The sequence below is a fragment of the Arvicola amphibius genome, chromosome 9 (genome assembly GCF_903992535.2).
Source record: "Arvicola amphibius chromosome 9, mArvAmp1.2, whole genome shotgun sequence".
NCBI lineage: Eukaryota > Metazoa > Chordata > Mammalia > Rodentia > Cricetidae > Arvicola > Arvicola amphibius.
In genome coordinates, this window is record NC_052055.2 from 76,703,083 (window position 1) to 76,728,075 (window position 24,993).

The window sequence follows — 24,993 nt, forward strand, 5'->3', positions numbered from 1 at the left end:
TTGTGGAACCATTTGGCCAGTAAAGCTCACTTGGGATTGCAAAAATTTTCATCTCTGAAACTAAACGTGGCTTATCTTCATTTCCATTTACAAAGGGTAAGGACCGTTACTTTAGAGACATTTTCAGAAATAAAAGTAAATTTTTGAAAGAAAAAAATTATCCCAGCAAAACTAAAAGTACCAAATATCAGACTTTGTATGTAGCTATGCTACTTGCAATGTTTATTTGATATTCAGACTCACAAACTTCTGAATCCCATTTGAAACCAGGAAGGTTTGTGGGTTCTAAATAAGAAACACATAGGAGGAACATATCACAACATCATCCTTTATTGTGTTCCATTTTCAGTTTTTCTTGTTTGAAAATATTTGTATACAGAACAATGTATAAGATAGTTTTTTTCTAGTGAAGTAATATAATAAGGTCAAATAAAACAACGTTTAGGGTATTCAAATAATTTAACAGCATGGTGTTATATAGCAATCAGTTATGATGTAAGAAACACAAAGATCTTAGAACTGAATGTTCAGGGAGAGGTGAGGAGATAGAGGGACACTGGAGAAGTGGGAAGTGAAGGGCAAGGTACTCAAAGATAGACTGGCTCTCGTTTCCCTCACTTCACAGACATGCATGCAGAGACAGGAATGAGTCAGTGAGGCATTTATACCATTAGTTTAGTCATACCTACAGTTCAAAAGGAGACTTGGTTCTTGTTAGGTTGGCGATGTTTTTAATGCTGGATTTAAAAGAAAAAAGAAATAGAAAAGTAAAGCAGAAAAAAATGGGAGAGTTAGAAAACTGAGCTGATTATAAAAAGACTTATTTTATAAGTTATAGACAAAGAATTCAATTAAATTATTAGTTGGATTGTGTAAACCAAAATCACATGTATTAAATTTGGGGCAAATATTTGACTTCCCCTTTAGTTAAAATACCAAGGAAGGGTCCAGTGGTGGTTGTGGCAGCAAACACAGTTAATCCCAGTACTTGGAAGATAGAGGCAGGTGGATCTCTCCAAGTTTGAGGCCAACCTAGTCTACAGAGTTAATTCCAGGACAGCTAGCACTGTTGCACAGAGAAAACATGTCTCGACCCCCCCCCCCAACAAACAAACAAAAACCCAGAAAAACAACACAGACATTTAAAACAGTGTTACTATAGGATGGGATGGGAAAAGGAGTAACATGGAACATGATCTTGATGAACATACATTGATGCCTGTAAAGGATGGTTAAAAAGTAGGTTCTTGAGCATGATAAAAAAGAACTGAAATTCAGCGATGATATTGTAGTACATTAATGTGAAATCAACGATCCTAAAAGCATCCTTTGTCTCTACAGCACAGTAGTAAATAGTAGAAGATTATTTTATTTCGGTTTTACACAGACAGGTAGCCTTGCAGAATTGTAGAACTGAAGAATGTGAGCATCCAATGAGTGCCACTTGTTTATCACAGTTGTTGTATTCATCATAGTAAAGGCAGGGGTTTGCTGGGAAAAAAAAAAGTAGAATCGTACACAACATTGTATTTAAAACAGTGGCAACCATTGAGGAAAGGCATTATCTTCCCAAGAGGCAAAGACAAAGATTCTATATAGTAAAGGATTAATTTGGTTAAGGTGAGCTGATTAGATATGAATGCTAAACAATTGAGTTGAATCAGATTCTTTTGAAATAATGGACGAATTCTTCTCATGACACAAAGCAGTTTTATTCAATCTCAAGTTTTAAACCTGGTTACACTACACCTCAAAAAACCAGAGATGAATAATCTTTTCAATTTCTGTGCCATTTGTAGACCAATAATGCCATTATAGAAAATAAAGCAATAAAGTTTCAGTCATTTAAAAAATGTATTTGGAATTTATCCTTGAAGGATATAGGTAGTCAAGAGGACACAAAATGACTTCCAGCCATGTCTCTCAAAAGACATATCAGTTTCAGTGGCAAATCAGGCATGAAACTGTCCTCTCAAGAAATTCATCAGCAGAGAGATCTCAGTACCTGTTTTATTGCATAATAGAAAAAGGATTTCAAATTAATGAAAGAATTGCCATCACAACTCCCTCCTCAACATGAAGAAATACAGAATAAAGAGATCCTCTCTAAGCCCAGGTCATAGACCTGGAATCCTATATGAGACTCAACGCAGAAAATGACAGAATCAGAGAGAACCAGCCCCTCCTACTATGTCATTGCTCATGAACTGAGCCCCTAGCTCTGTTTTAGACTTGTCATTATGACCTTCCTCCACCAGTGCTCTGATGTGGAAAAAGACACCATTCACACTTACTCTAGATAAAATAATAATGTCTAGGTAGAAGAAAGTCAACTTCACTCTTCATATTTTACTCAACACAGATTCTCACAGGTTGTGCAATCAGTGACTCAAAACTAAAAGTCAAAAAGGAGCTTAACAACAAGTGTCCTGTTCAATTCATGGTGCCCTCCTCAGGAAAAGCAAGACATGTGGCATTTTTCAATCTAGAAAGGAAGAAACTGCCAAGCAGGAGTCCCCCCATTCCTCCTTTTCTTTTTGAATTTCTTTCTCTTCACTTCCCAATTATAGTCTCTTTCCTATTTTTTTTTCATTTTCCCTCTCAGAGGGTCTGAACCCTACTATCCTCTTTTCTAAAGCTCCCAACCCTACACCATGGTCTCTCTTTATTTTCCTGGTTTCTTCAGGTTATAATAGGTTACATACTTGCATCCAAAGATTTGGAGGTAAGATCCACAATAAGAGAGAACATGTGGCATTTGTTTTCTAGGCCTGGATTACCTCAGTCAATATCATCTTTTCCAGTTTGATGTATTTCCTTGAAAATATCTTGACTTCATGCTTTTCACCAGCTGAACAGAATTCCATTGTTATAGATGTAGTGTAATTTAATCATCCATTAATCTGTTGAAGAGCATTTATGCTATTTCCATTTACTAAATTTGTGAAAGAGTGGGAATGATCATTGGCTGTGTAAGTTTTCGTGAAGAAGGGTGTCAGCTCCTGTAGGCATAGGCTAAGGAGTATTATAGTTGAATGGCATGATAGATCTGTTTTAATGTTTTTTTGAGAATTCTCCACACTGGTTTTAATAGTTACTACACCACCTTCCACTTCCACTAACAGTGATTGGGTTTTCCCATTGCCCTTCACCCTCATCAACATTCATTATCACTTCTTTTCTTGATCTTATCATTCTGACTGTGGTAAAAGCAGGTCTCAATATACCTCTTAATTACATTTCCTCAATTTCTAAGGGTGTTGAACATTTCAAAAAGAAAACTTTCTCCCTTTTTAAATTTTTTTCTTTTGAGAATTCTTTTATCAGTTGCATCGTCTAATTTTAATTGAGACATTTGCTTTCTTGACTCTTTTTTTGTTGGTCCTTGTATATTCTGAGTAGTCAAGCTCTATCACAAGTACATACAACACTCTCGCTTTTGGATTCCTATTCATTGTCTTGATTCTGGGAAGTGGCTGTGTTGAGGACTCCATGATGGAAATCACTGAATTGGAATCTTTACTGTGTAGCAGTAAATGTTCTCTCAACATTTGTCAGTTGTTGACCTTATTTCATAAGTGAATGGAGTCTTAGTCACAGGGGCCTTCCTCACAACTACATCTTGGAAGACACTGACTATGCCTTCTCTTTGTAATTTCAGTGTTTCAGGTCTCACATTGATCGACTTGATCAATTTGGAGTTGATTTTTCTGTAGGGTGATAGATATGAAACTAATTTCATTATTTTGACATGTGAGCAACCAATATCCTGAGCCCAGTTTGTTGAAAATGTTGCCTTTTCTCTAGTATGTATTCTTGACATCTTTGTTCAATCTTCCTTCATGATTGAAATTCCACATGAGTAATATACATAAAGAAGTAACCTCTTTCTCTAATAAAGCCATTTACAATGACTCAGGAACTAACATCACGCTGAACATCAAAGCTTGATGATTTCTCTTTGAGATGTGGAACAATACAAGAATGATCACTGTCATGATTTTTGTTGGACACATTGATAGAAATCCTAAGTGAAGCAGTAAGACAAGATAACAAAATAAATAGTTTTTTAATTGGAAAAATAGCTAGCCAAATTGTCATGGTCAGAAGATGACATGGTCTCATGCAAAAAAAAAATGGATAGAGAGTCTGCCAAAATTAAGAAAAATTAAATTAGTTCAGTAAACTGGTTGCAGTAAATCAAAGCAGCATTTAAAATATGGAGCATGATGTATGCAATAGTAATATGGGAAAAGGAAATTTAGAAAACAACTTCACTTATAAAACACATAAAATTGCACAGCAATTAATTCATTCAAGGTAGTAACATATCGGTTATGAAATAAAAGCACACAAAGCAGGAAGAAAGCCTTGCCTTGTATTGGAAGAATCAATATTTGTAAAATGCCATTCTCTGGGTCCCACCACTAGACAAAGAACTCCAGACAGCAAATGACTACTCAGAGAAGGAGAATTAATGTCTCAGAGTGATGAGATGCCTTACTGAGTGTTTGATGCAGAGTGGTCAGCCTTGAAAACACATGCACTACAAAAATGGACTCAGGGTTGTACTTACGTATTTGTGGACATTTTTAACAATAATAGTCAAGTTAAAGAGGCTAGCAACTTGAGAGTGAAGAGACATGCTTATTAGTGGCTTCTAAGCAGCAATTAGACAGAATAGGGAAAGGTAAATGTGTTATTGGTGTCTATACATGATAACATACTGAATACTTTTTAAAAAGTAGAATTGTTATCAATGCTGCAGAATTACAAATTTTTGAAAAATCACAGATATGACTACCCTGATCTTATAACATGTAATATTTACCTGTTAGAATATGACCATAACTTCTACATATTCAACTTTCATATGTTATTAGGAAAAAATCAGAATTTTCACAAGCATTGAAGGAAAAATTGTTATAGAATGCTGTATCAGATAACTTCTCAGCAAATAAAAAAGAATAAGGATCATCCTAAAGAAAATTCCACACTGATGTGTATTCAACCAAGTTGGGGGCAGCAAGTGTTTTGGAGAGACTGGTAAACTGAAAGCAATATGCATAATTTGTCATCCACAATAGGGTATCCAAGGAATTGTCTAGGGAGAGCAATCACACATTAATAGTAGGGTCACTCTAACTCATAATTTTAAATTGTTGGAAGGTAACCCGAGTTTCATACCAAGGTATTCCAATTTCCCATTCACTCCAATAGTGACGTCAAAAAGATTGGCTTACACTGGATATAAAAGAAAGGAAAGTAGAAACAATGTAGATATAATTGTGGCAATATTGAGCTGAAAATTATAGAAATATAGAACATGGTTAAGCATAACCTAAAGCAGACATGGTCACCATATCAATATGATCAATATGCCAACTTTAAGCAACCCAAGTTGAAGACCAAAAACAACTCACTGCAGAGTCCATCTTCACAGTGATTTGGACAGTCTCCACATGGCGAGCCTTCCTTATAAGGCATATTTAGCAAGTCTGGATTATTTCCCCTATACAAAAGAAAAGGAAGTGGGGGTATAATGAAAACATTCACTGGAAAATATTTATAAACTTATGTTTACCAGCTAACTAATAGATAAATTATTTAAGCATGTTTGTAAATAAACAGAGTTAATATCTACAGTAGATTTATGCATGAGTAGTGCCTTTGCAATAAACCACCAGCAATTCTGTTTATTTGTATTTGTTGTGTGCTCACAGGACTCAGGACATTTGTACAGTCAAGACCTGAATGTGGGGCTTTATGGTGCTGTTTTGTGTTTTGTTATGTTTTGTTTTATTCTTCACAAGAACTTGTGAAAGTGTTTTGGAAAATGTATGGTTCTTAATAGTGTTAAGGAAAAAATACACACAATTTATTTGCATTGGATCTTTTTGTTTAATCTCATTTTACCAGTGATGAAAAGCATGCCACTTCTTATTGTGTCTTATGGATACACTCTCTATAAAAATCACAAAAGCACTAAGCATGGATAAAACTAAAGAAAGTACTGGGTGTGGGAAACAGTATAGAAGGAAACTAATAGTTGTGTATTCGTTGAAACTTCAGAAAATACAAATCTTCTTACTTATCAATATCGAAATGTTGTTTTGATAATATGGAGTTCTTAATTGGTGCCACTTATTAAGCTACATCAAGACACTATGAAGTATATATTTCTACTTTGTAATCTATGAATATACCGCAGTACAGTAGGTTCTATTTTAAATGTAAATAGGGTCCACCTTTTAAGGCTCATGCTCAGGGACATACTAGGTGTCTTACTGTTCTGTTCACATACACACTCTACTTAGACACCACAGTGTTGGTCTAAATAATAATACAGATAAAAAAGCATGAGGAGCTTGTCATATCAGCAAGAGTCATTTCAAATTACCAATCAATGTCAAATATCCTAAGTGTTTGTCTAGACTTGAAGAACCTTTATCTCCTACTCTCCTTCTTTAGAGTCACAGCAATAGACCCTCATAATCATCTTTACATTAATGGACCCTTCTGCATAACAGCATTTGATAAGATATGGTTGTACATTTCCTCACTGAAGTTACTGGGTTATATGTTCTAGAATTTGTCACAAGTACCAATGATAGCAGCATTTAGAATACACAAATCCACTTTAAAAATGATTTTTTTTAATTTTGTGATTGCATGTGCATGTGTGTGAGTATAATGTTTATATGTGTGCAATGTATATATGCATGCAGTGTTTGTTTGTTTGTATGAACATGGTCAATGGAGGCTAGAAGAGTCCATAGGATCCCCTGAAGCTAGAGTTATGGGCAGTCCTAAGACTTCAGCTTTTGGGTGCTGCATGAGAAGCAAGTTCTCCTAATCACTGAACCATTTCTCCTGTGCCACGTACATTTCATTTCTAAGGGAAATGCATAGGTTAACATTGGGACCAGAAGATGGTACACAGGGATGTGTGTGCCGCTGAATATCCTTGCTTTGCCTACGACAGCTCAAATTCACTTCCTTGTGGGACACCTCTCCAGTGAATACCAATAAATTGTTTGAATGTTTGTGTCTTTTAATAAGTTTATTTGTAAAAACATGATGCTAAATGAAGGGCTGTGGGTGTATTTATGATAGTTTGCTGACAACCTAACTGAAAAAGAAATATCAGAACACTAATTTATGATGCTTTTAATATTAGACAAGATTTTTAAGAAGTTAATATATTTAAAAACAATAATAAACTGGTATTACATACTCATGACAATAGTGACACACATAGAGATATATAGGTGCCTTTTGTCTGCGACATGATGCAACATCACAGCCAATGAGGTAAGACGAGGCCCAGACCATCTGTAAAGATAAGAGATAACTTTATGCCGGTGTTGATGGTGTACATCTTTAATTCCAGCACTTGTGAGGCAGAGGCAGGTGGATCTCGGTGTGTTTGGCCTAAAAACCTAGTTCCCAGATAGCTAGGAATGTAACACAAAGAAACCCTATCCCCAAAAGCAAAATAGAAAAGGAAAAAAAAAAGAAAGGAAAAAAGGGAGATGACATTATTCCAGATGTGCGTGCTCATTAAATGACCACAATATCAGCACTATTGTCATGATTAATTGTACACATCAGAGTGTACAGAGATGACTCAGTGCTTAGCAGAGCTTGCTGCTTTCCTAGAAGATAAGATTTTGATTCCTGCATCTGCCTGTGCTGCCCACAACCATCTCTAAATCAAGATCCAGGGTATCGAAGATTTTCTTCTTAACTCTGTGACACCCTTGAGTGCATGTGTACATGAATACACACACACACACACACACACACACACACACACACACACAAACAAATAAATGTTTAAAAAGTAATCGTGTCTTCAGTGAGCATTCAGCATCACCTACTCAGAAGGCACACAGACGAAAATTTCATCTTACTGCAACGAGAAACCTGTTATATTATTCCCACCAAAAAGAAAGAGCAGCAGTATCCAAACTGCTTACTCTCTCCATTTCAAACCTCTGTGGTAAATAAGCTAATATGCAAAGACAGCTTTTAAGACTCAAACCAAGGAGGGATGCTTTCTCACTGGTCAAGTATAGGGTAATACTCAAATGGCTTTCAGTGCAAGCGAGCCAGTTTAAATTACATCTCTATACGTCTGAACTTGGTGGGGTATTTTTTATTGTTATTTGTTTGCTTGTTTTGCAGTTTCTTGGTTGGCGTCTCATTTTCTCATCTGTAAGATGGGTGAAATAGTCCTTCCCTCTATGTGCATGTGGATGGTGAGGGTTAAATAGTAAAATGGTTAGGTTGGAGGATAAAGTGAGGGTGAGTGGAACAGACCCGTTATCTCCTGTGACCTCTGCAGGAGCCTGGATAAACTTTCTCTCAGCCAGCACTGGACTCTGTACTCATGTTTCCTTCCTTCCTTCCTTCCTTCCTTCCTTCCTTCCTTCCTTCCTTCCTTCCTTCCTTCCTTCCTTCCTCCCTCCCTCCCTCCCACCCCTCCTCTCTAAATCATGGTAGCTTGCTCTGACTAATTTTGAAAAGTATTAACTTTCTCTTCACAGAGGGAAGCTTTCCTGGGTGTTAGTCTCTCTCCACACCATGCAGTAATTAATTATCTATGATGATTAAGGCTATGCTTTCACCAAATTTGGGGCTCCACCCACTATTTAAGCATCAGATGATGTACCTCAATGTTTGCAAGTTTCTCTTCTCACTCTTTTTCACAGATGTCTATTTGCCTTTTAATGTTTTCAACTCAGAATGGTAGACAACAGAAAATTACAATGAAAATGAATTCGAATATCAGTTTTGTCATTTTCACATTAGATTTTGATTACTAATAAAGAAGTGGGTGATTTCTTCCTTCGATTTATTCATTCTGTACATATCTAAGAAAGAGCATAAATAATGTGAAAGAAATGATTTATTTTGTTAAATAGTTCTATGACCATACTAATGCACTCACATGACTCTAAAATTTAAGAAAATAAAGACCAATTTCTTTGATTTAAAAAAACATTTATTTTTTGAGATTATAACATATTGAATCATTTCCCCCTTTTCTTTCCTTTCTCCAAGCCCTCTCATAAATCCTTCCTGTGTTTTTTCAGACTTGTAAATTCTCTTTTCACTAATTGTTATTTCTTAGATGTATATTATTTTCTTCTACATTTCCTAGAAACTTGAAAAATTGGAGGAGTCATTTTTTTATAAGTTCATTTGGCATGCCATTGAATTCTTTTGACAAATGAAAAAAGGATTATTGAAACTGGTAAAATAAATTACTGCACAAAACTGACAGAGCTGAAGCCTTTATTATAGAAGAAAAGGAAGGGTCAAGTTGACTTTTGTTTAAATGGATTATAAGGCTGGGGTGACATCATAAGGTTTTAGACTGCTTTTTTTCCCCCTTGGGTTCCTGTTCTGTTGATGTCCCCTAATCCTTTGTCATCATAAAGCATACAATTCAATTGTTAAATATTAAAGCATCTTGGTTTATTGGCACATATCATTTGTATCCGACAGCATTAAATTTGAAAAAAATATTATTTTATTGTCTGATGTTCATTTAATAATTCTGTACTGATATCCATGACTGCTTATTATATGTTTTAATTTTGGGAACTTCTAATGTCAATTTAACTAGGATTTAATTTATGTAAATTATTAGACTTACCAATGAATACTTCTGAGTCTTCTTTGTGGACAATAACTATTTTCTAATAATTTCTATTTTAAATATTCAAATATTCTCTGTCTTCTAGTAGATATTCTTTTACTTTATATTTAGGGATTCAAGTTTTGTCTTCAAAATTAGTTTAGTCTCTCTATGGCAGGTAAGTGTTCCTTTAAATTTTTTAATCAAATTAAGACAACCCTTGTCTACTGTCCTTCACTGATTCCTTTCTGAATTTAAAATAAATATAAATTTGATAACAGCTACCAGGCTTTACTCAAATGGCACCGCTTTGTTTCTGTTTTCAATAACTTCTCTATGCCTATTAGTCACTCTCTAGCTTTCAGTAATACTAAAAATGAATAAATAAGAAAAAAATTAAATTAAGAAAATTATTCTGTTTAAAAGGCATAATAATAACAAAACTACTTAAGAGTCAGTGACAAAGAACCTTAAGTATTTTAAGGTTAGATTTGCAGCACATCATTGAAAAAAAATAAAGAAGATCTGATGTAATTTGAAGATAGATACCGCTCCCCACAGTTGAAAATGTCAGGTGTTCAACATTTTGACCATTGGATAATTGTGCTTGGAAGGAAGAAATATAAATGTCCAATAGATCTTTGAAAAAAATGTTCAATGTGTTTAGCTGTTAGAGAAAATTAATCAACATGTCAGTAAGATTCCACATCACTGCCACTGCTGTCAACATGACTGACATCTAGGAAAATTTAGGACAAATATTGATCATGTGGGAAGAGAAGTCTCTTCCCTAGTGCTGGTAGAAACATACACCAGGCCTCCCCTGTGGAAATCAGTATGAAGCTACCTAAAGTATTAGAAGTACAATTTCCATAGGGCCCAGCTTTATCTTTTCTGGGTGTATGTAGGAAGAAATCAAAGTTAGCTTAAAACAGAGACATGTGTACACTTGCATTTACTACGGTACCATTTACAACAGCCAAGTCAGCATAGGTACCTGCCAATAGATGAATGTCTTAGATCTAAAAGAAAGTTTTGTTCAGCCATACGGAACAAAGAAGTGTGCCATTTTCAGGAAAATAGAGCTGTGGATCTTTAAATTGAGTGAACAAAGGCCATCCAATAAAGTCCAGTATCAGATTTTCTCTCATATCTGAAGTCCACGGGTTAAAAAGACAGGGCATCCCTATCATGGTCTTGACTCCTTTGTTCATATTATCTATCACTCCTTCCTATCTTTGACTGAACTTGGGGAGTTCAGCCAAGTGCTTCACAGTGGATCTCTGCCTCTGCCTTATCCTCTCTGAAGAGTGGATGGGGGTAAGGTGGAGGAAAGCTGGGGAGACCGGAAGAAGGAGAGGGAGTAGGAACTGGGCTTGGTATGTTAAATGAGAAAAGATTGTTTTGTTTTCATTTTTCTTTTTTTAAAATACAACACATTTAAATTATATCAGAGCCCCCTCTGGCGAAAATCAGCTGGAGGTACCCTGAGAAGTGATGCTGAGGCTGAGGACATGCTAGATTAAGAGAAATGAAGACAGAAACATAGGATACACTGGGAGGACTGAAGGTTAATATCAAAGAGCCTGAGTTTATTTCTCAGCCAGCATTTATACCAATTGCAAGCAAAAGGCAGAAGAAAAATGAGTGCAGCCCACCTCCCTGCACTGTCCTTGGGAGGAAGCTCAAGCAGGTGCATTCTCTCATTCCGTTAAGCAGTTGATATAGGAGTGTCTTTCTATCTATCTGCTGTTTCATTGGTTAATTAATAAAGAAACTGCTTGGCCTGATAGGTTAGAACATAGGTGGGTGGAGTAGACAGAACAGGATGCTGGGAGTGAGGCAGATGCCTCAGGCAATTGCACTGCCTCTCCTCTCTGGGACAGTCGCCATGAAGCCAGCCACCAGGTCAGACATGCTGAATCTTTCCCGGTAAGACACCACTTCGTGAGGCTACACAGATTATTAGAAATGGCTTAATCAAGATGTGAGAATTAGACAATAAGAGGCTGGAACTAATGGGCCAAGCAGTGTTTAAATGAATACTATTTGTGTTGTTATTTTGGGGCATAAGCTAGCCAGGCGGCCAGGAGCCGGCCGGGATGAAAAGCAGGCCTGCCTGCAGCTCCTCACTACAAGCAGTTTCTAATGTCTAAGAAGGAGTGCCTCCAGCATGTGCCAGCCCAAATTTCAATAGAAAAAAATGTGCTCTTTCATTTGGGCAAAAATGCTCTTTCTTTGGGCTAACACAGATGTTACTCATAGCCCTCAAGTTTACTGGAAAAAGCAGAGCACAAAAGCGTGAGCTCAAATGACTTCTTTATGTCAGAAATGACTTCAGATGGAAACTGAGTCACATGTGGGCTCCCACAAATTTAAAAAAAGAAAAGAAATTTTTAAAAAGCTGGCTAGAAAAAAACAAACAAAGCAAGCTTTATAAAAAAGACAAGGAAATAGAGGGACGGTCAGGGTGATGGAAGTGTGAAAGGAGGAGGGAAAAGAAATGGTAAGCACAGGGAGAGAATGGTCAGAGCAGGCATCTCATGAATGCAAACGGTGAGAGCAGGGAGAGAATGGTCAGAGCAGGCATCTCATGAATGCAAATGGTGAGCACAGGGGGAGAATGGTCAGAGCAGGCATCTCATGAATGCAAATGACCTGGCAAAATGTACTCTCCACAATTAGTATATGCTAATAAAAATAAACTAAGTGGGAAGCCAGGCGGTGGTACACGCCTTTAATCCCAACTCTCAAGAGGCAGAAGAAGGCAGATCGTGGTGAATTCAAGACTAGCCTAGTTTGCCAAGTTAGCCAAGGGTACACACACACACACACACACACACACACACACACGCACACACACACATACAACCCTGTCTCCAAAAACCAAAACCCAAACCAGACCAAACCAAACCAAACAACAAAGAAAATGAGCAAACAAACAAAAAAGCTAAGTTAACTGAGTTGGGAAATTGTTCAGTAGACAAAACATATGCCTTTTCTACATGAAGCCCAGAGTTCCGATTTCCAGAACCCATATAAAGACTCCAGCAAGCGTGTTGTTCATTTACAGTTGTAGTGCTTGCCATTTAGTTTTATTTAATCATAAATAATAAACAAAAATATGTTTGCTGCAAACATCATACATAAGCTCCATATCTATATCATTTCTACCCCCACTTCAAGTTCTTTCATGAATCCCTCATTCCTTCTTTAATAACAGTTATTGTTACATATTCTTTAATAATCATTATTGTTACCTAAATATCTAGATATGTACCCACTGTATATTCGATCTACTGAGTTCATTTGGCATGGCTCATATGTAGACATGCATAGCGCTGACACACTGTCTTTTTCTCAGCAACCAGAGATCAGCTGGCACTTGTCACCTAAGAGGTGGGACCACATGGAATTTCCTCTGCCTGCAGTGGCACAGTAAGCGGTGTTTTCATTGTTCTGGTCACGTTCAGGCAAATGCATTGTTGGGATTTCAAGGGTCATTTTCCTGAGCCTGAGGGGAGAACCAGTACTTATCTGTGACCCACATGTATATCCACTTACGTTTGTATCTGAAAGGTTAGAGTTACCTGAGTGTAATGGCTTGTTTCAAAGTCATCGTCTGAAGATGGCCATTCTCCATATGTGAAGTATTTGGATTCATTGTACCACAATTCGACTACTTTTGACCAGGAGTAGGGGTAACGCCCCAAGTGCATATTTTCTCCACAAAATGTATCTGAAAAGGAAGTAAATGACTGTATAATATTGCTTTATTTTTTTCTTTCTCTCTCTCTCTATTTCTGGTTTTTGGGAGACAGGGTTTCTCTGTGTAGTTCTGGATGTCCCAGAGTTCACTTGGTAGACCAGGCTGGCCTTGAACTCACAGAGATCCACTTGCCTCTACCTTTTGAGTGCTGAGATTAAAAGCATGCAGCACCATACCCAGGTATAATAATCTTTAAAAATAAAATACAAATGTTTTCCTCATTTTCTTTCACAAACGTTTTAATGATCATTTAGGCATCAATTTATAATTGAAAATTATAGTTGTTTCTCTGCTGAAAAATTTTCATTCTTGTTGAATGAGCATGTGGTACTCAAGAAAAATTGGTAATAGATGATGAGAAAGCTTGGAAATGATAACTGCTCTCTCTTTCTCTCTGTCTCCCTGTCTCTGTTCTCTGTCTCTGTCTTTTTCTCTCTGTCTCTCTCTGTCTTTCTCTCTCTCTCTCTCTCTCTCTCTCTCTCTCTCTCTCTCTCTCTCTCTCTCTGTGTGTGTGTGTGTGTGTGTGTGTGTGTGTCTTGATTTGTTTGAGACAGGGATTCTCTGTGTAACAATCCTGGCTGTCATAGAACTCCTTTGTTGGCCATGCTTGGCTCGAACTCACAGAGATCTGCCTGCTTCTGCTTCCTAAATGCTGGGATTAAAGGCATTTACTACCACCACACAGAGACTACAGATATCTAAATCTATGTCTCTTGTCAGGCAAAGAAGGGTGGTAAAAGTCTGCATTAGCTCTTGGGAGCTGTAACTGAATTTTGTAATTGCAAGCAGTTACAAAGAGTGTTCACAATCTCAAAAGATTTTGGATCCAATTGGCATGCATTCTCTAAGTGGGTTATGGTATTGAGAAATATTCTGCCTTTCTCTAGAATACAAAGATCCCCCCATTGCCAACCAACTGCTCAACACCTTAGCATAAGAGTTCCAATAATCTGTAGACAGAAAGTTGTACTTTTAAATGTTAGTTTGGAAGATAGCATTGCATATAGTTTTATATAATTCTGTATGATGCACTAAAAATTGTATCACAATTATTTAATTTATTTGACAAAACCAAGTCCACTTTTGAACACTCAAAATTGTTCCTCTGGGTAGTTCTACAGTTGCCTATAACTCAGTACTTAGCTGTGTTAGTGTTCCAAAGCCAAGGAAATCCCCATTCTGATGTTATAAACAACTGAGATAACATTGAGAGGAAACCTCCTAGGTATCCAGATGCACGCAATCCTTAAACAGTGCTAGTCATGATTTCTTTCTCCTGTTGATCAGAACATAGACTCTAAACCCAAGGATCCCCACATGCTAAAAATTATAAAGGATGATATGGTAAGTCAGGCTACAATCCACCGTCAAGGACAGGTGTCAGTGTAGAGTGAGTCTGTTAACTTACTATTGTCAAGTGGCTTGCATCTGTGAGGTTTTGGGGGGCTTTTTCTTCATTTAAATTTTTGTTTGTTTGTTTAAAGGTAGTTTGTGTCTAACATGCATGACAAAGCCTCGCGTGTTGAAGACTTGTTCTTTGGATGCAGGTAGTTTTGTGAGGTTGTAGAAGCTTTGAGACATGGGGCCTACCCAGCAGGGTTGGGTCTTTCAAGCATTCATGCCAAGTGTTTACTTCCTAACTTAATTCTTTCTGTTCTATCCTGTTTTGTTCCAACTGAGGTGAGCAGCTTCCTCTACTGTAACTCTAGCATGTTATTTGGTCTCAGTTCAGTCCCAAATCGCTCCAACTAAAAATCATGGGCTGAACCTTCTGGAGTCGTCAAATAAAAACCAACCTCCTCATTTTAAAGTGTTTAATACAGGTCGTGCAATATAGACCCATACATACTGTTAAGTCTTCTCTCAAGTGGGTCGCTTGTTGACGTGTCGCAGTATCTCGCCAGGATTCTCGCATTTTCTGCAGCCACAGGACTCCAACTCTATGAGGCAAGAAAGAAAAGTCCAGAAACAAACTGAAATTAGCATTCACAAACTTTTAAAACTATAGGACTTGTGACACCTTTTCTTGGAGAAACTGACCTCTTGCATAGTTTCATTTTTGTTAAACAATCTAGAAAAAACAAACAGGAGATAAATGTGCCCTTCCTTTTAGATTCCTGGGAAACTGCAAGTTCATAGTTAGGTCATAACATTCAGATCACAGCACATTTCTTAGAGTATGGCTGAATAATTTCAGAAAGGCTGATCAATATTAGAAAGCTACCCTAATAATTGGTCAGCTACTTCGCTGTTTTCTGTTTAGTCTGTGTCAACTTGAAACAAACTAGAATCACCTGTAAAGAGGGAACCTTACCTGAGGGAGTGCTTCCATCATCTTGGCCTGTGAGCAAGTCATTGGGGAGCATTTCTTGATTAATAATTGATAACTTCTAATATGTGATCCTGTGTGTCATCAGAAAGCAGGCTGGGGAAGCCATGAAAGGTAAACCAGTAAGAGGCTTTCTTCTATGGCCTCTGTTTCATTCCATGGCCTATCTTTTCTCAATGATGTGTTGTGATCTGGAGGTGTAGGCCAGATAACCTCTTTCCCCCCACATGTTCCTTTGGGTCAGTGTTTTTTATCACAGAACAGAGAAACAAGCAAGTGCAACTCTAAGCATGTCGTTTTTGCCTTTTGAGTCTCAGCTGCTGTAAAGATGATGTCTAAGTCATGCCAAAAGTTTTACACAGCAGACTTAGTGTGATGATCCTTACACCAAAGTTGTTATGTTCTGAGTCTCACAGTATGTGCTCGGCAAACAAATTATCTCTGTGAACAAAGCAGTTACCCATCTCTGCCTCAAATTATGATGAAAGCGAAGGAGCAGTTGATGTCACTAGAACGTATTACTGTGTTATTCCTATTCTTCCTTACAGCAGATAAAAGCAGACAGTAATACTGTCTCTGTATGTGAGGTAAGAGGAAGCACAGAATTTTTAAAGCTTTGAAGGATCACACAATAGAGAATTTGAGTCAATTAACCTCGTGTGCTCGGAACGCTTCATGTCGGCGAGATAAGGATAGTATGTACTAAGTTGAACGTCATTTCATACAGCTCAGAAACAGCTGAGTGGGAGTTTCTGTGACCTCCTGAAAATCTCACAGCCAGGATTTTCACAGTCTGCTCATGTGACCTGCTGTCAACCACAATTACAGAGTGTTTTTAACTTGTTTTAACCACAGACTTTTGAATTAAATCCTCTAAAAATGTAAGGACATCTACAACTTTTTGAACTCAGTTTCCTCTGCTTCTGTGTTTGGATTTGCTGTGATGAGCAGATTTTTAGTTATAAACCAAGGTCACTGGACTTTATAGCATTGTAGGGAACAACATTAGCATTATTGCAAACCCTCTTCACAGTGGACGCCAATCTGCTTCAAATTTAACTGTGTGTGTATACTACCATCTAGTGGTTTGTTTAAAGAATTACTCTTCAGATTTACTTAGCTCAAAACACAGGACTTCCCATACTTCAAGTAAGATTACTTTTTCATGTCTGTGTCTAACTGAGGAACTTGAGAAGACCAAAAGAATCACTTTCTGTCTGCAATAAGACTTCTCAATCCAGAGGCTTTCTTAGCTGTAGTTATTTTTTTTTCATTTTTGGAGAAAGGAATATGGATAACTTAAAATAATTAAGATCAGGGTCCCTGGGGATGGGCAAGCCTTTTACAATAAGGAATTGGAATAACATTGATTCTATTTGATTCTTTAAAATGTATTCAACTGTAGTTGGAAACTTAATAAAGTATTTTAAGACATTATAAGACTCCCTTTTCTGTAGCACAGTAGATTTGAACTCACATGTGATTGGCTGAAGAACATTTATTAACAGTAATAAATGCTATTTTTAATGTTAAACCAACATAAATGCCTACTGATGTTTTTAAAATTGTGTTGTTTCTCAAGTAATACTGTTAATTTTTAAGGTGGTCCAGAGATGAATTTTCAAAACCCACCTCTCCCTTCTCCTGTTGCTCACCCTCCATCATTTACAAGAGGGTTCTGTCAATCAGGATCAGCTTCTAGGGCAGCAGTTTCAACCTTCCTAATGCTGTTGCCCTTTAATATTGTTCCTCTAGTTGTGGTGACCCCCAAACATAAAATTATTGTGCTACTACTTCATAACTGTAATTTTGCTACTGTTATGAATCATAATGAATCATATCTGATATGAGGAAACCTGATTTATGACCCACAGGTTAAGGATTGCTTTTCTAGGGCCTGTACTATATCTGAACTTTATTCTTGAATGTCCTGGGTCCAAGGATACTGGACGAGGTCCCTAAAGTTGTCTTGTGATAGAACCCCCCACATTTTGCACTGCAAAGCCAGGCTCCTAAATTTCCATGGAATTCAGTAAAACTCACTTGTAGATTTTTTTCGATGTTTGTTTAACTAGTATGTGTGGGGGTCTCAACTAGCTTTGAATTTTGACATCCTGATTCTAAAATAATTGTTACACGTCTGAAGGTGCCTAGGAGTGCAGCTGGGTGGAGTCAGATTGTGGCTCTATCACGTAGCAAGCATGACTCTGGAAAAGTTATATTACATCTTCCTGGACTCAGTTTCTCCTCCTGTTACATCATAGATTTGCTGTGATGATCAAGCATTTGACACGGTCACAGTTCACAGGACTATATGACAATGTAGGGAGCACCATCAGTGTCCCTGCCATCACTGGTGATGATGTTCTTTGGACTTACCATCTTTAGCATGTTCTTGGCAGGTGGAGACACTTTCCTCCTGAAAGCATTGTGTGCATTGACAATTTCTTCTTGTGGCTCGGTTTGTGATTCCGTGATCAGTTTATTATAGAGAGCTCTATTGTGATTGTGGTGCTAACAGAAAATTATTAATTAGTATCACATCAATTAGAACTTACAATGAACAAACCATAATGTTTAGAGTTCAGGAACTATTACTATGCATGTTTCAAGGATGTCCAAGTTCTAGTCTTGAAAACAGTACAAAACTATACTGTTCCTAGAGATTTTCAAATTTATGATTCACACTTCAAGTCCTTGAGAAGTTCTTGTTATTGGATGTGGTTTGACTCGTTCACTGCCTATCTGCCTTATCCCATTCTCCATACAGCCACTAAAAGCAGTGCCTCTACTCCCCAGATGAAACATGTGCACCTCCGTCCTTGTCAAAGTGTGGGTGTGTGTAAGAACCAAAACTAAGAGTGTATTTTGGGAGTGTAGCTAAGTGTTCTTTTCACTTTCCGGCTCTATATCGTTTGGTTCATATGTAAGATCACCAGTGTCTGCAAGCACACGAATTAAAAAGTATAAGTGAAATTCACTCAATTTGCAGCTTAGAATGCATAACTCGTTTTTTTTTTATAAAAATTGTGCCTTTTATTTTCTAATTAAATAATAAAGAAAAATGTCTTCCAGAGAGCCTATATTAGTATAAGTCGTCATAAAGGGTATCTTTTTTTATGTGTGTGGTTTATAACACACACACTTCAGACTTTTTAAATCAGTTATTAAAAATAATGCTGTATAATTTGAGTGGTATGTTTTTTTCTTGGCTACCACAGGACTATTGAGATAAATTTAGGAATGGTCAGAATCCAGAATAGTGCCTTGATCAAAGGATTGCCATTTGGGTCAAGAGAAGACATTTCTGTGTAATGCACACAGTACTTCCTTTTTCAGGACCCTGCTTACAAAATGTGTTCGTCTCTCATTGCAATCAGCTATGGTCTACACTAAAGAAAAGTCTGGAGACTCACAAGAATCCACAAATATTATTGAAATATTTCTTATTTCCCTGATCAGTTTATTTTAATGGAACATATAACATTTGCCTCTATAATAAATGAATAAAGCACTGTCTATTTTCTTGATATTTTGTTTCATTTACTTTTATGGCAATTGACCCTCTGTAGTGGTTTGAATGTCACTGACCCCCATAAGTGTAGTTAGGAAGTGTGGCTTTATTGGAGTAGGTATGGCCTTGTTGGAGGAAGTGTGTCACTGTGAGGGTGGGCTTCATTGTCTTCCATTTGTAGTTCTGTGGTTGAACTCTGAACTTCACACAGAGAGGTAAATATTCTATCACTGGGCTATATCCCTAGCACAGCAGGATTATTTTTATCAGCAATCACATCCAGACATCATATTCCAATGCTGAGTCTCTCATACATCTTTGTAATTGTACTTCTCAATTTCATTTTTAATTTTGATGTGTAACGGTCTCGGAATCACAAATGATAAAAGCTCAGTTGAAGACAGGATTATCTGGGAGAAACAGTGACAATAGCAGTTCTTCTTAGTATATTTTCTTCTAGTTGGTCTTGGAAACGTGAGTAAATTGTAAGGAAGTTCTTATCTAAGCTTCCATCACTTTCCTTCCTCCATCCCTCCTTCTCTTTCACGTTTTCTTTGCTGCCTGCCTTTCTATATTCATTTTTTTCTTTTTATTATTTTTGAGAAAGAACAGAGACTTGGGTTCAAGGAGTGAAAGTGAAGGCCAAACTTTAAGACCCTAGTCATGTAAATTTGACTTTTCGCTTAGTCCTTCTATTCTTTGGTTCCATCCTTGATCTATAAAAAAAAGAACATTTTTTTTAGCTTCATATTATGTGAAATAGGTGAATAACTGAAGAAACCTTCTCATAGAGATACATATAACAACATTTCATCAAAGGGTTGTTTGGTATCCTTATCTAAAAGATAGTTCTGTAATATTCAATCTTCACATACTCTGGTAGCCTTAGCCAGAACAGGAACAACGACAGTAGCAGCCACTGCAGCAGCAAATAACAAGAAGTATTTCACCATCATTCCTGGAAAGATAAATAAAAGAGTTTTAGATTATTCTCATGGTTTGGAACAGTATTTTTTTTAATAAACCTTGAACTACTTTATACACATTGTTTGGGTTTATTTTTTGTCTTTTGTTTTTGTTTTTGTTTTGTTTTGTTTTTGGTAGAATTAGACCTGAGGACCTGAGAAAAAAAATCTTAATGTTATATCTTAGCGTAGGAGACTCAGAAAATAATACATAACTGATTTGAATGATATGGAGTCAAACAAACATGTAAGCTTCTTAACTCCCAGACTCTGAATATGGTCAACTATGTGTTAATAGGCAATTAAGGTAGCAGATGGGATTTGGGTTGCTAATCAACGAACTGAAGAGATTATCCCATGTTGTATTCATTTGTTAAATTAATCCCAGTGGTGCTTAAATGTAAAAGAAAAAAGTCAAGAGACAACTTCAGTAGCAGAGCACAAGATGAGTTTATTAGTCATACCTTGTTTGGAAGACTACACAGAAGGGAGGTGATCCTGCTACTACTAATGTGTGTGTGTGTGTGTAATTTAAACATATTCTGTACAATTCTGTCACTTTCTAAGAATAATGGTCTTTGTGTCTTAAATCAGCACTAATGGATCTCTACTCTTTCTGATACAGTGAATTAATTCTAAGATATGATACATACATGTTTTAAGAGTGTGATAACACTTTTTTCTTTACAACCTATTAAATTTATTTCTGAAAACATACTATTTATCTTTTACAGAAATTTCTATTCTTGAAAAGCAGCTTAACCAATATTTGAATAATTAAGTAATAAAGAAGAGCATTTATTTCACGGTCACGCAGTTGTTCAGTCATTGCTCTCGGATGTCCCTTGTCCACCAAAAGCATGCTTAATTGAGCGATGCCATAAAAAATAAAGTCAAAAAATATAATCTTTTTCTGCCTTTTCATCCACCCCACTCCCTTAATCTCTATTTTCTCCAGAGTTTAATACATCTTCACAATCAACCATGTACACATAAGAAGATCTGGGGACCCACAAGACAAAAGGAAGGCCTATAAAAATTACCTCAGAAGATACTCAGACCAGGCCAGTGAGAAAATGCAACAGATATGGTAAGAAGAGGCCAGTCATTTTATTATCTTTTAGTGCCAGCCAGCTCCACCGCAAAGAGCTGTTTCTTATCTGAACAGCACAGTAGGTCAGCCAGTGCCTTGCACTGTAACATGTTACTGTTCCACTCTTTCTCCCATTCCCACTCTATCTCTGGTTCTCCTTTTTCTCTTCTTTCCTTTTCTCTTTTTCCTTCCTTTTTCTTGTTTCCCCTTTCCCATGCCCACTCATCTTAGTGTTACATCCCCCAAGGCCTAAGGACAGACTGGATTTGTGACATCTAATACACATCTTTCTCTCTTCTTTTTATTTTGTCATTAACATAAATCTCCACGCCATTTTTTCTTTCCTTCTATTATTCCTTTGCCCATGTATGCCCCTTTCCTCTGCTTCCCATCTGACAGTCTGACACTAGTGATGGCTCAACCCATTCTGTGCTTTTCTACTCATACCTATAATAATTAACCTAATAATAGACACAATGGCCCTTTATTCCTTAAATCAACTAGTACTTAACAAGTATCTCTTTTATAGTTACCTGCTAGTCTATTGTCAGAATGTACTAGTGTCTAGATTGTAACTGCTGTTGCACTCAGCCCACAGAGACAGACTGGAGGTAGAACCTGGTGTCCAGAACACTAAACAAAAGGGACATAAAAACACCACCACACCTTCACTGTAATGATGGTCTACTGAAAACTGCAAACACATGTACTTAAACAGAAGGAGCAGACTGAATCAAAAGAAACAACCAAAATCTTTCACTGACATCTAACCCATATGGGCAGATTCTAGCACAGACTGCTACAATCTGCTAACTTGTCTCATAACTCAAATGTGAAGGCATATCATATTCTATAAATTGTCTTTAATTAATAATGAGATGGTGTTGGAAAACATATATATTCTAACATAGTGATTGACTGAAGCAAATGTATGTATGAATGTTCAGGTAAGCATTTCAGATACAAAGAAATCTGTCACAAATGGATGAAAATTATTGTTTTACTCAACATGCATAAGGGATTGAACACTATGGGATAAACCTGTGAGAAACAGACATCAACCACAAATACACTTACCCTGACATCTTGAAAGTGACTATGGGACAACTAGTTTCCCTTAGGATTATGGCTACTTTAGTATATTTAGCTCATACCGAGAAGTTTAGATTAGCAAAGATTAGGGTAACTGGACCGAAAGAAGAAAATCTGCTACGAAAGAGATCTCATACCCCAACGTCCACATTGGCTTTATGGCAGTGGACAGGCATAATGTCTCCATTCATACTAATGTTCCTTAGAGAATTGAAAGTACAAAGAAAGTAAGTTGGTTAAAGCTCAAATAGCACTTGAAATGACTAAGTTCAAACAGGAAGATACTATTTGATATACAAGCATCAGCAGATGTATTAAGGATTTTAGGATGAAAATGGAACCCAAGGATTGTTGTACGAGTATAAGGGGTGAGTATAAGGGATTGCAGACTGTGGTCTCCTGGGCTGTGCTTGTTGACACAGCTCAAAATCACTGGGACATAATGAAACCCACGAACCAGCCAAGGGTGAACTTCCAGGGTGTGTTGCAAGATTCTGCATTGACCACAGCCTTCAAATCTAAAAACAATGTTGACCTTTTATCTGAGATGCCAGTTAGTGTCTGAATTCAGTTAAAACAGAGACAAAGGAGAACAAACTCAACTCTCCTTTTGAACACACTTATTTTACTCCAAACATGCAATTTTCAGTCAAAACTCTTAATAAAATAAATAATATTAATACCTCAGCCTTGAGAAACTGGTTATATAAACTTATTTTCCAAACTTTCAGCTTGGACAGATGGTTCACGAACAATTAAAAGTTAATATTTAGTGGGAGGACAGATCAAGGATGTGGGAAAAGGTTGAGGAAGATCAAGCAGTGCTGTGTGGGAAGCCTTTGGAACAGTTTTCTCATCCAGGAATTGTTAGACCATGACTTTTCATGGTGAATGTTAATGAAGAACAGGCTCTTCCTTGCCTTGGCTCAATAACCAGAAAGAATAAAGTAAACCAACTGCCTACTTTTCACATTTGATCTTTTTTCCTTGGTGAATAGGTTAACCCCTACATTCAACAGACTACTGGAATGCAGTCAAATCTCCGGGGTCCAGATGATCACTTTGTGTGGATATGTACAAACGTATTACCTCTACAGCAATCAATGCACACATTGAGTCTTTCCAATACCCATGTAGGTCCCTCACACCTCATTTTATCTACAGCCCCCCAAATAAAACAGCATCTTGATCTTCATGGCTATGGGTTGTATTGATCAATATAACTTTCTGCTGCGGACACACACACACACACACACACACACACACACACATATGAAATATTTCAGTGCTAGTTTCTATACTAACTGTTAAGCTTATGTGAATCATTCATGGTGCATATGAGGAAGTTTGTGGTTGTTAATAGTTATGCAGATGTCCACAATCTATCTATCATATAATATATCCTTTTTATTATTCACAGACTTTGATATTTTCAGTTAGGATTTTGACAATAGTGTTTATGAACATGCTATCCATATATGTTTTGGCATAAACTATTTATATTCCCTTTTTAGAGCTGTACTGTCTACCCTAGACAGGAACTATTGGGCTACAGAAATGCTTGTGTTTTCCTTTAGGAAATTTAAATGATTTTGCATGGTAGTTCAATTTTTTAATAAATTCATGCTTTTAAAAAGAGCCATCCATGTGTCTTATCCTCACCCTCTGTTTGTACTTGCTGCTTTAAAGCTTTTGTCATTATCTTTTGTTTGTACATAATGATGTATCATTAAAATTTTAACTCATATTTATCCTGCTAATAATAATACTGAGTGCATTTAATGTTTTATCAGATACTAGGTACTGTCCTTTCTTTAGTCGTTGATCAATATTTTGTTTGGTGTTATAATTACTTGATTATACTTTTCTTATTGTTTTGTGTGAATTATCTATGTTCTTTGTAAGTTTTCAAAATAGATCACAGTTTTTTTTATTAGTATTTTGGGAATTTTAAGCACTGTATTTTGATCACGTTTACCTCCTTCCCCAACTTCTCCCAGAACCTCCCCCGACATTTTGGGTTTGCTTGTTTGTATTTAATTTCATAAAATATGATTTGTGTTGCCATTCTTGGATCAGAGATCACATACTTAAAGAAAACTGACTCTCCATTTTCAGCAGCCATCACTGGCCAACAGCACCTCAACAATGGATGGGCCTTTGGACCCACTTTCTTTGTCCATTCTAGGATTTTTTCTGGCTTGGATTTGCTGCTAATACCTGGGACTGTGCAGTCTTTTACAGTAGTTGGAATTTCATATCTACAATAACTCTGCTGTATTCTGAAAACAATAGTCTTTTTATTTTATTTTATTTTTATTAAAAATTTCCATCTCCTCCCCTTCTCCCACTTCCCTCCCCTCCCCTCCACCCACACCCCTATTCCCTCTCTCTCCAGGCCAAAGAGCAGTCAGGGTTCCCTACACTATGGGAAATCCAAGGTCCTCCCAACTCCCCCCAGGTCCAGGAAGGTGAGCATCCAAACTGACAAGGCTCCCACAGAGCCTGTCCATGCAGTAGAATCAAAGCCCAGCGCCATTGTCCTTGGCTTCTCAGTCAGCCTCCACCGTCGGCCACATTCA

The 24,993-nt window shown here is 37.0% G+C and overlaps 1 protein-coding gene across 1 annotated transcript; it reads right to left on the reverse strand.

Annotated features, from left to right (window-relative positions):
* Positions 1 to 1,363: 1,363 nt before the first annotated feature.
* Positions 1,364 to 24,426, reverse strand: Crisp1 (cysteine rich secretory protein 1). The gene is made up of 8 exons (XM_038343806.1): positions 24,390 to 24,426; positions 20,137 to 20,219; positions 18,127 to 18,261; positions 15,268 to 15,358; positions 13,240 to 13,388; positions 7,238 to 7,335; positions 5,424 to 5,512; positions 1,364 to 1,491 (listed from the first exon to the last, which is right to left on the reverse strand). Exons 1-8 carry the CDS (start codon positions 24,424 to 24,426, stop codon positions 1,364 to 1,366), a joined length of 810 nt encoding a protein of 269 aa, XP_038199734.1.
* Positions 24,427 to 24,993: the final 567 nt, after the last annotated feature.